Source organism: Lucilia cuprina, chromosome 2 (genome assembly GCF_022045245.1).
Source record: "Lucilia cuprina isolate Lc7/37 chromosome 2, ASM2204524v1, whole genome shotgun sequence".
Classification (NCBI taxonomy): Eukaryota; Metazoa; Arthropoda; class Insecta; order Diptera; family Calliphoridae; genus Lucilia; species Lucilia cuprina.
In genome coordinates, this window is record NC_060950.1 from 70250350 (window position 1) to 70263457 (window position 13108).

The 13108-nt window shown below is 27.5% G+C and overlaps 1 protein-coding gene across 2 annotated transcripts in view; it reads left to right on the forward strand.

Annotated features, from left to right (window-relative positions):
• The window catches only part of LOC111674530 (protein madd-4), a 36045-nt gene extending 27049 nt beyond the window's left edge, over window positions 1–8996 (forward strand). For both annotated transcript variants that reach the window (XM_046949078.1, XM_046949082.1), the window contains 4 exons: window positions 4866–5399; window positions 5515–5928; window positions 6035–6185; window positions 6615–8996. In XM_046949078.1, coding sequence (XP_046805034.1) covers window positions 4866–5399; window positions 5515–5928; window positions 6035–6185; window positions 6615–6739 — 1224 coding nt within the window. In that variant the 3' untranslated portion in view covers window positions 6740–8996. The remainder of the gene's footprint in view (window positions 1–4865; window positions 5400–5514; window positions 5929–6034; window positions 6186–6614) is intronic.
• The last annotated feature ends 4112 nt before the right edge of the window (window positions 8997–13108 follow it).

Genomic DNA, 13108 nt, shown 5'->3' on the forward strand with positions numbered 1-13108 from the left:
TTCATTCATCATCGAGTATAGACTTTAAAACAAACACAAACTTACTTAAATTTCTTCCCAAGCCATATTAAGTTTAAATACCTTGACAAGTTTTGCACAAGCGAAATGCAAACCGGAAAATAAGATCTATTTTGACATTTAAATATAATTAAATAGCTATACAAACATGTATATTGCAGAAAAAAGTTAAATTGTAACAATCACTAAACCGTAAATCCATATACGTTCTATTCATTTAACTCATTATTCGAATTATTGAACTATTAAACAGATGGTGTTGAAAACTTGCAACAATAGCAGCAGCAGCATTAACAACACAAAAAAAGGGAAAACATTTGAAATGCATTCAAATTGAAGAGATAAATTTTACAACAAATTAAAAATTTTGTTTCGTTTTAATAGTTACGCCAACACATATATACTTAAACGTAACAACAGTAAATTCAAACATACAAATGTGTATGTTTTAACAAGGCAAATATGAATTTGTCCATTCATGTGTATCCATACATACATATACATATGTATATGTGTATTTTATTTATTGTGTATTAGTATTACACAGTTGTGTCAATTGTGATGTTTACTGCTGCATTGAATTTGTCATCACCGTTGTTGCGCACTTCCGTTTCCGTGTATTGTCATTGTTAAATAGAACAACAATAATAACTATAGCAACAACAACAATAACAACTATATCTAAATGATGGCTAACAGTTAAAACAGATGATGCTTAAAATGTTAAAATTTACACAGGAACTAAATATCATCATCAACAGCAGCAGCATTACCAAATACATGCATATGTATATGCGATTGTCATTACACATACATACATATATACGTACTTACTTGTTTGAGGGTGTTGTAGCAGTTCAAGTTACTGCTAATGATGGTGTTGTTGTAAATGTTAGTGTTATTTAAGCTAACAGCAATACAATTGTTAGATAATTTCAAATTTTATATGTACAACAATACATAAATAGTTATTCCCGTGAATGTATTAACATTAAATTTACACGTATGTATGTATTTATACATCCACATATGAATATACATCCCAGAAAATTTATCAGACGTTTAAGTATCCTCTATGGTATATATTTATACCCTACACCACTATAGTGGGAAGATTTTCATAATGATTGATCCTGAAGTAATTCAAAAGGAAAGTTAACTGTCTCTCTATTCTTTGAAAATAGGACTCTAATTTTTAATTAGATTATTAAGTTTCTACTTTTTAATGTGTAGGATATCGAATTCTATCTGCAGGGTTTTTTTACGCCTATATACAATCGTTACATTTTACAACTAAATTTACACATACATATGTAAAAGCTGCTGTTGATGAAATGTGTATTCATACATTAACTAAACTTAATTTTATATATTTATCTATTTATCCATGTATTAAATATACACACTCGTGTATATTTATTTATCCATGCATTTAATTTAGAGTTTTTGTATTCACATTTAACAAAACTAAAAACACCTCACATGGTTTAATATGTAAATATTATGTGGTCACTTTATGCCTCAATTATTCTAAATCGCGAAAAAAATAAATGCATTTAATTAGTTCACTATTTTCACTGACTGACTGAATTATCTCTGTTGATGAATTCTACAAATCCCATGATAATTAAATTTTTGCATACAAATTTATTAAACAAAAAACTAGTTATGTGTTTGATAATTTATTTGACTTTATTAAACGAATAAATTTCTTCTCCCAAATGGTTAGGCAGTCATTGATTTGTTAGCTCTACTGATAGTTGTTGTTGATGACATGCGTATTATGAGTTATTTATTATTACTATTTCAAGCAAATATTTATGATGTTTTTAAACAATTGCGAATTAATAATAATTTCCAAAATTGTAATACATATAAAAATATTAATTTTTAATTTCTGAGTAAAATTGTTAGTATGCTACTCTCTAAGTTAGAGAGTTACGAGTTCAATCTGGCTACAGACAAGATAATCCTGTTTTATCCAAAATGAGATTTCGATCATTCTTTCAATTTCCAAAAATATTGGCTACATTATTATCATAATTCCATTGAGTAATATTTATGGTGTTAGAATGTTACACCAGACTGAACAAATTACTACAACTATTGTATTGCGAACAAAGTAAACTAAGTTTTATTGTATATATGGCGATTACTATCAATGAAAAACATTTAAAAGTTTCTGGTTTTCCTCTTTGAACACCGTAAAAAAAGACATTCTCACATAAAACTCTAGTTAATAACCCAGCAAACAAAAAGTTGAAAAATCAAATAATTAATTAGTAAGAAATATTTAAGAATACCAGCAAAATTTATTTAAATATTCGAAAAAATTTTTGATTTTAAATTTAAGTAGATATGTTTGTTGGGTTATCTTTCATCTGATACATGATGAGACAATAAATTTACAGTTCTTACTCCATCAGACACAAATTAAACAGAACTCCATGGAAACTGTTTACGCTCTATTCTTTGTATTTATACATTAGTGTGGATTCTATATTATTGGGTATGTGCTGATATTTGTAACGAAATTTTATACCCTACACCACTATAATATGCGTCTGTGCTGATGTTTAAAACACCCAAAAACGTTGGTTCTATGTCCGTCCATCTGTCTGACTGCCTGTGTGTCCATGTAAAGCTTGTGTGTCAATTTAGAAAATTTATACTCATGGACTATACAAATATTGCAAAGCTTAGAAAATTTTGAAAAGAAATATATAAAAAATGTTGGCCAAACTCAAATTTTATTCAAGTTAAGGCTTTTTTTGAAGCTTCCTTAATATCTATAAAACCTATAAAAAATTCAAATTCCTGTGGGTATTCCTGCATGTTGCATTTGTTTTTATTTTTTCTGTTTGTCTCTATATTCAGACTTTAAGTGCCACTTGGGAAATCAATGTACTGTGTTGTTGTGAGTTGCAAGTTGTTTGTTTGTTGTATACAACATCAATGCAAAATTCATGTAAAAAGTAATGAAAAAAAAGAACTGTTGCCGAGCTTTATATTTTTTGAGTCGATAGTTTTAGTTTTTTGTTGTTATTGTAAAGTTCCTTTTTTTGTTATTGTTGTCTTTACTATGCGGCACTTTTAAAAATCCGGTAAATATAAACACAAATCTTTCTACTTACATGTTTGTATATAAAATAGATTTTTGATATGAAAAGCTTTAGAATATTTGAGTGGCTTTAAGGCCTACCATAATCCCCCAATAACAACACTATCAAAAATTTTTGAAAAACTATTCACACTTTTATAGGCATAGAAAATAAGTGAAAATATACGTTGCCAAAATAAATGCATTTTTACATGAATAAGTACATATACGAAAAATGCTAAAGATTACATCATAGATTACACATTAAACTAGATGCACGGGGGATGGTTAAGGGGATTAGAACTGACCAGCCAATACATAGTCCTGTGAGCAACTGGCCACCCTTAGTACCAGATAATATGGTGATCGGTCTAAACAGAGCTTATTAAATCATCTAAGGTCAAGTCAAAGATTAAAATGTAAACACCAGTTTATAGTCCCAGCAGATTAGAGGTATTGGTAGCACCTCTTTACCACGGGTTTGCAATACACCATGATGGGACACTTCATCATGGAAACATGCCCCGTGGGGAATACAAAATATACAAATGAGGAAAAGGAAAAAAAAGAAAGAAAGTGAAAAAACTAAAGTTCATATTAGAAACCGTAGGGAAAAGAGATTAAAATCGTAAAAGTTTATTTATATTTATCCAATTCAGAATCCAATTCACAATAGATGTCGTATCGTTGTAGCGTTGTATGTTATAAACAATTTCAAATACAATTTTTTTAACAAAAAGAAATCAATTATAAAAATTTTACGACATACTACGATACAACCGTTCAATACCGATTGTGAATTGGACATTATATATTAATTAGTTGTATATAAAAAAGAATATTATATATTGACTTTTTAATGTTTATTTTTCTTTCTAAATGTCTTAACAGAATAAAGGCTTATTACCTTCAATTTCAGAAAAATTACAATTAATTATATCATAATAGATAAATGAATATGTATCGAATATGTGTAAATGTTGGAATGTTGTTGTAAATCCTTTAATTGACATTAAGGTCGAAACATTTTTATTGACATTTTAACTTAACAATTAAGAAAATAAACACCTTTATTTCAATTAATTGCTATCGGCAACATTTTATACAACCCATGTATGCATATAAAACGACAAACATGAACAGAAACATGATTAATCATGCATTAAATTAATGTGAAAGGATATATTTATGTATATATACCACAAGTCCTGGTTTTGACTCATATATGTATTTTGAATAAAAATTGTTTAATAAATAGTAAATAAAAGTGTCATATTTATAACTGATTAATGTATAAATAATCACCACTTATAAAGGATTAACACACAAACTTACACAGCAATCAAATTGTATTATTTATTAAATGGGTTTAATTTCTTTTTTTGAAACATTAATTCATATTCAAACGTTTATTCGTTTCTTTATTAAATTGTTGAGTTTTGCATGTTTAAAGTGAAACAATAATTACCACAGTCATTAGCACTACCATAATTTTATTTAATTTTTTTTTTTTCAATATTATTATATATTTCCGTACTACATTTAAACATACATACATATGTAATTATTTTATTTCAGTTATATTTGTCTTTATTTAAAATCTATATGTTATCTGAATGCGCCTTATGCCTTAGAATTCATATCATGCATTCAATATTAAACAATAAATCTTTTCATTGACGTTGAATAATAAATTTAAAAATTTTTCCATTTGTATAAATATTTTTTTCGTGGGCCATATTTTTAGTATTTATGGCCATCATTCCAGAAATTTAGCAATTCTCGTGGTCATCATATGTTGGCGGATAATAGATTTCAATATGGCATTGATTTTAATCGTCCACAACAAGAGTTGCTGCAACAGCAGCAGCAACATCAACAACATCACCCTAACTATTTGGCAGAGTTGGAGGAATTACGCAAATCACAACCACAAATTATAACCAAAGACTTGACATTATCCTCGACAAAATACAACAGCAACAACAACAATGATGATGTTGATGACGATGATGCTGCTGATGAAGATATAGATTTGGGAAATACAGATGATGATATGGTTGCACAAACGGATGTAGTTATAAATGCAGATGGTGTTGATAGCAGTGAAGGAGCCGAAGGACAATCAACATTACATTTACCTCATGCCAGATGGCCAAATCATTGGACGGATATGAATTCACAATTATCCGAAACAACACCCTCAATCACGTACAAATGGCTAACGAGTCCTTGGTCCGAATGTTCACAAAAATGTGGAGCTGCTGGTTCAGGCTTAAGGGTTAGTTTTGTTTTACCATTACCCACTCACACACACATACACAATGACAATGTTTGAGCATTTTTGTAAATTAAATTGTTTTGTAATTTTGTCCATTTTGTTTACTTTAAATTAGAGACGTACTATTACGTGTGTTAGAATCAATTTTAAAAATAATCAACTAACGGCACAAGGAATGGAAGCAAGCAATATACAGCAACAAGAAGAATCACAACTACTGACCGTTGATGAAGACAATCAAGAGGTTGTGGATAATGCTTTGTGTGAGGACTATGGTTTAAATATACCCGATACTTTTGAGACGTGCGGCAATGAAGAGTGTCCACGTTGGCTTAAGAGCGAGTGGACGCTGTGTCATCAATCACGTTGTTTTGGCCGCAATACAGCCATACAAAAACGTGAGGTCTCTTGTCGTTTTGCCAACGATTCGTTGGCCACAACATGTCCGGAATATGAAAAACCCATAAGTCGTCAGGAATGTTATAATGAACGTTGTCGTGGTGTTTGGAGAGTAGAACCTTGGTCGGAGGTAAGTTGTATTTAAAAAAAGTGCATGAATGCTCTTGCATTTAATTTATCTTAATTTCATTATTGTATTTGTTTTTGGTCTTGTTTTTTTTATGTAATAATTTTAGTGCAATGCACCTTGCGGTCGCCAGGGTATTAAATATCGTGTACTGCAATGCGTTTGGTATGGCACCAGAAGACCAGCAGGAAATGCCTGCAAACATCAAACCAGACCAGCCGTTATGAAAGTTTGCAAAAGTCCACCATGTTATGCAAAAGGTAAATATTATAATAAATGTTCTGTGTTTTAATGTTTATTGGAGTGTAGATAATAAAACAGGCTAAATCTGGTAAAAGACCGACCGAAGGTGGATTAAAAAGAGTTAAATTACTTGTGAAAATATTATTACATACTAGGTTACTGCAATCATTTACAAAATTACTACTTCATATATTTAGTTGACACAATCATTTTATCCCAAAATTCATGCCTTAATTATTTGCTTAAATCAAATATGATTATAGCAAAAAAATAACTTAAGCTCCTCACAATCCATTTTTGTGCCACCGAATATATTTTTGTGTACCTATATTCCTCTTGCCTCTTACCTAATTTAATATATCGTCCATCATGTAAAAAATAAAATGAAATTAAATGGCATTTGTATTTTTTCTCTTTCTCTCACGTTCTTTTTAATTCTACTTTAGCTTTACAACATTGTAAAGATACTTCACGTTATTGCCGCAATGTACGTTCCATGGGCTTATGTCGTTTACATCGTTATCAAGAGAAATGTTGCAAATCCTGCAAATATAATAACATTCCAAATTAGCACACATTTAATAATCATCACAATCATCATTATTATCATACTCAACCACATTATTATCATCATCAACAACAACTACAAGAACAAATAGAACATCAACTACAGCCACCAGCAGTTGTAACAACATTATACACCTTTGGTGAAACCATATTTGCACCAAAAAATGTTACATAACCAAACAAAATCCAACGACAAAGACGACACTTTTTTCTAACCAACAGCAGAATAAATGGAGTGTCAAGATTTTAGTATAATATTACTAAATAAAGCCGCATTAGAAAAGTGAAAGAGAAAAACAAAAATTATGGAAAACGAAGCAATTATAGTTAAATGAAAAAAATTAAATTATAATTTTTGATATTACTATTTTTAAAATATAACGAAAAAATAACAAAGAATATATATAGCAAACGATAAACTAATCTTTAAATAATTAAAATAAATATATAAATTTGCAAAAAGAGCAAATTAGACGAAGTTAAAAGAAAATCCTATAATAAAAATCTTTAAAATTTTAGGCTTAAAAGAAACAAATAAGACCCTTTAGTTTAACAAAAAAAAATGATTTTAAAAATCGGCACATTTTAGTTAATAACTAAAACTTTAACTTAATTATTATATTTAATATTGTAATAGGCCTATAATTAACAAAACATATAGAAAAAGACAAGCGATATTTGTTCAACTGAAATGGCTTGAGTCAGTTTCCTCTAATGGTTGTTAATACAGTGTTAGCTGTATCAAACAAAAGTTTTCTTGGTCCATAATAAAATATTCCGCTGTACAATAATTAAAATTTCAAAAATTCTTAAAAGTTTGACCTTTGACCTTAAAAGCATAAAGTGACTTGCTTTGCGTAGGATTATGTCAAATTCTTTAAAAATCTTAAATATTTAGAAATTACACTTTTGATTGTTAATTAGATTAAGGTTTCGATTTGGTTATAGTCATACGTAGTTCGCAGCCATAATTGTATCTAAAGTTTTCCCCCTTAATCTAATTGCCTTATTATAACAATCTATCAAAGGTTTATGGAACATATTTTGTATGATAATTTGTCTTATAAACCTTTGAAAAATTGTTATGAATAAAGCTCTAAAATTTTTTCTGTATTTTATAAAATTGTTTTAAAAGTTATAAATTTGAACTTTGACCTAAGTGGCGCACAATTTAAAATGGTCCCAATTGTGAATACAGCGACAGTTGTATTCAACGAGCTTTTTTCATCGAGGATTAATATGTCTCGGAATTTAAGGAAAAATCTCCAAACAGTTTAAGTTTGACCTTTGACCTAAGGAGTGAAAAGTTTGAATTTACTTACATATTCAAAAGGTAAGAAAATAATTAGATGTTGTTTAAATAGGGATAAAAAATTCCTAAATATTTTGAGCTATACTTTTGATTGCCGTTTTCACAAGAATTGGAACTAATGTCCTTATTAACCCCTGTCATACTTTCTAAAATCTCCTTATTATTTACGAATTCAAGTTTATCTCCTCATCCATTAGATCTTTGCTTTCAACTTGGAAACTACATTATAACAAGGCCTAGAATTTTTGACATATTTTTTTACATACAAGTATTATGTAAAAAATATGTCAAAAATTCTATTTTAGTTTGACCTGGAACCATATATATTAGTTTAACCTTTAAGTTTTTTTTAACTTCAGATGCTGAAATGGGTATAAAATCTGGCATAAACTGATTAAAAACTTTTGAGGTATGTTTTACATACTAGTTTGAACATACATAATAGTGTGACCTTTGACCTCAGAAACGAAAAATTAGTTGTTCAAACATAATAGTTTGACCTTTAACCTTAAAAACGGAAAAAAAAGTTTTATATAACTTTAGTTGCCGCAATGGGTATAAAATCATGTATAAATTGACCAAAAAATGTTGAGACATTTTTAACATACTAATTTGACTATACTTAAGAGTGTGACCATTGACCTTAGAAACAAAATAACAAGTTTTTCTATAAATTTAGTTGCTAAAATTGGTAGAAAATCCTGCACTGGAATATTTCTATATCTAAAGCTCTCAAATCTTTTGGAATGGATCTATGGACCTCCTTCTAATGTTCGATGCTTTTGAAATTGTTTAACTTTCTTGAAAACTGCTTTCACTTTCCAAACAAATTTAACAATTTACTGTTTGTCGCTTGCATTGTGTTTTGTTTATTAAAACATAGACATTAATACGAAATTATATAATAAATTATTGAATATATTTTTAAACTGTATTAATTTTTATAATATTATTCCAAAAATAACATTTAAAGTCATCCACCAAGATAAAAAAAAGAAAATAAACAAAATGTAAACCAAACCAAATAAAATGAAAACTGAAAACGAATAATGTTAATGAAATAAAAATATTGCAAACATAAAAACAAACAAATAAAATAAACTTACATTGCATAAATAAATGAATAAATATATAAATAATACTTATGCATATAAAAAAAATAAATAAATAAATATATATAATATAACAAAAATACTGTAGTTATACATACATACTATTATATAATACCATATATATGCCCATAAGCACTGTTAAACGAAAAATGATGTAAATACAATTGGTTTATACTTATGCAAAATAAATATTAATTAAAATATAAAAAAAAAGATTAAAGTATATAAACACCAGCATACACATCCATATACATAAATTAATTAAACGTAGAAAAACAAAAAGTTGAGAACATTAAATATAAAAATTATATAAAAACCATAAAATGAGAGAATAAACAAGAAATATGCCAAACAAAAAAAAACAAAAACAAATGACATACAAACTTACTTACAAAACTCAACAACCAATAAAATTTATATAAATATTCATTAAATACATGCCACCAAAAGCAGCTAAATTACTAAATATTACTAAAGACTTAACGACAAACCGTTACTTTTTTTAAATAAAAATTAACAACAACAACCAAAACAAAACAAAAATTTTAATTGAATATTAAACTTTAAAAACAGCTTGAATAAAATTTAATTACAAAATCTTTAAAAAATATAAATAAATAAAAAGATAAATACTCTACTAATGAAAACCAAAAATAAATCTTCTAAACAAACAAACCGTATACAAAACTCCTTAAAACAAGTAATAAATATTTTCTGTTTAAAAATGCTTTTTGTTTCAAATATACGTACCTGTTTATATAACAAAAAAATCAATTTGATCTAAAACTTACAACATTTTCCTTGGTAAACTCTATAAATTATAAAAGCCTACAATCAATTTTATTGTTTAATAATTTAATATGAAAAGCTTTTTGTATTTGTAATAATTTCTTTTAGTTCTATAATCAATTCTTAATAAAACTTAAAACTATTTTGTAAATATTAAAATTTCCTCTTATTAAATACTAATTATTCCCCCAAAAATAAATTCCCTCCTCTAAACAAAAAACAAAACAAAAAAAACTAAAAATTAAACAGACTTAGATTTATATATAATTTATCAAAATAATTATAGTTAAATATAACATTGAAGAAGAAAAAAATGTTAAAATAAAAATAATGAAATATAAATAAAAACAACATAAATAAAATTAAATAAGTATGCCTAAGTGTTTTATAAGATAAATAAACAAAAAAACATTATAATTATTATTTTTAGTTAAAATTAAATTAAATTTAATAAACAATTAATAAAATACACAACAAATTATACTAATTGTTAGTTATTAAAACAACAATTAAAACTTGTATTATAAATTATAATTGTAATTCTTTTAAGTTATATTATATTTTTTTTAAAAAAACAAATTGCTCATTATTATGTTTGTTTAAGCATTTTTTAAACAAAACAAAAACAACAACAACAATTTTATTTTGTTTGCTTTAAATATAAGAAATCATTTACAATGTATTATTTTTGAGAAAATTTATGTTAAACAGAAGACAAAAAAATTTAAAGAAAATAACATAAAAAAATTTAAATAAATAAAAAAAGTATATAAAACAAGTTGTAACACCATTCAAAATAGAAAGTTTTTTATTTGTGTTAGAATTAAAAAAATAAATCACAATAACAGTAGATTTATTGTGAATTGTCTACGCATGCGCTTTTGCATATCAAAATCTTTTGATATGCAATTTGTTTTAAATTTTGTCAAGATTATAGTTGTTTCGGTTTTTTGCTTATATAGAGGCTAGGTAATAATAAAACGATTTCATTTTCAATAGACTTCACCTCAAATCTTAATTTCATCAAAATTTCTTGAAAATTTTGGTCTGTAACTAAAGGGGTCTATGTTTATGTACAGTCTGTCGGACAGACGGATTGTTAACTTAAAAAAAAAAAAACATTAGGACAAACGCATAATACCCTGGTTGAGTATACAATGGTGAAAACATTGCAATTATGTTCAAAAACAAAAGACTTAGAACACATGCATGAATATAGAATTTCCTTAAAATCTTTACCAGATCTTTTATTGATCTCTACCTCCGAAAATAGGGAATGAAATTAATTGGAAACATGATCATTACAAATTAAAAATTTCACTTTTATTACCCAACAGTTCGACAAAGAGTCAGTGTATCCGAAAAGCAATGATTTCCATGTATGTCTAACCATCTGTTTGGCTTTATTTCAACGTTCGTACTTGTTGTAAACGAGGGTGAAGACAATTTTCACTCTAGTATTCCTTTTGTAAGTAAGATAGTGGACACTTGAAAAAACAAACTTAAGCTTTTTGCTGTCTATTCTATGGAGTGAAAATTGACTACCTCGTAGGACAATTACATGTTAAAGTAGCAAGTCACCTGGTCGGTCTTAGCTAGGGACTGTAATTTGACAGTTAAAAACCGTTAACATTCATTAAAATTCCTTCTGATTATGAACTTACTCATGTATCTTAAGTCTTTTGTATCTCATTGTTTGAGAAATATTGATATTTTCAATAGCATATGTTAGGGAGGTTTTCATTTAAGAGAATCACTGCTTTAGAGTTCACATGTTAAGCATACTTTTTCGGCAAGTACATATTAAACTATTTGTTCTATATTTTTAAATAACTATTTAACAAAATATTATCATTAGAATGTATTTAAGTTTTTACTTTTATTTACAAAATTATTTATAAATAAAATCATCATATGGAAATGTTATATTTAAGTTTCTGCACTTCTTCATAAAACCCTGGACACAAACCCAATATTTAAGGCATTTTTGAAGTACCCTGTGTGTTTGGGTAGATTTAGTGTTATTGGTATTGCCAGATATGTTTAATTTAGTATTGCCTATTTACAATATTTGCACAGAAAAACCGTTAATTTTGAATATTTATATTAGTATAAATTTTATTATAAATTTGTGAGTAAATTAAATTTTTTGTTAAATTTAATAAAGTTAATATGCATATCAGGTTGGTGATTATCTTCTTTATATACCCTACATCTCTATAGGGGAAAGGTTGTTGATGTTTGTTACACCGAAATATATTGGGTCTACATTCACTTTAAGGTATTCCTGAATAACTTTCTGTGTCGATTAGGGTCTACTTGCCTGATTGTTTGTTCGTTCATGTATCCATGTTCACTTAGTGCGCACGCTACACGTCACAATGTTCAAGACAATTTGATGAACTGTTTCAAAAATGCACCAAAAAGAGTTGGTCTTACATAAGCCTTAAGGTATATGAAAATTCATTTTCTAGATCGATTTACCAACCTAAGTTTCTTTGTCTGTCAGCTTATCTGACAGTCTGCCCATCTCCGCGTACACTTCAAATTTTTCAATCATATATCCCAATTAAGACATTGGAGTTTAAAGCTAAGACTAAATATATCTTTCAACCAAATCGTTATATCGTCTGAAAGCTCTTTTTTTAAACCCTACCTCACCATAGCGGTTACGGTATTATGTGTTTGTGCTGATGGTTTTAAAGCACAAAAATAGTGTCTTAAAGTATATGGATCGAAGCAGAATCATTTTATAAGCTGTGACCGCCCTGCTGCTGTCCATATAAACCTTCTGCGCAAGCTAAATAACGCAATTTTCAAGATATTTTAATATTATTTAATCCAAAAACGAAGCCAATTGAAAATGGTTGAAATCGGTCAATTTTCTCACTCCATACAACCAAACCTTTCGATTTTTATGAGCTAACTACTTAAAATATACTAAAATCCCTTCAGAAATCTACACAACATAGATTTGTATATGTCTTAAATGATATTTCCGATTTCGATCGTATCGTAAAAGTATCATAATTTGTTTGTAGATTAGTATTTCAATCAATATCATTCGGTATTACATAAAGCATTTAATTGAAATAAATATTTCCAAAATGACGTCATTTGCTACATATTCAAATGCATCAAACATCCATCTAGCACCAGG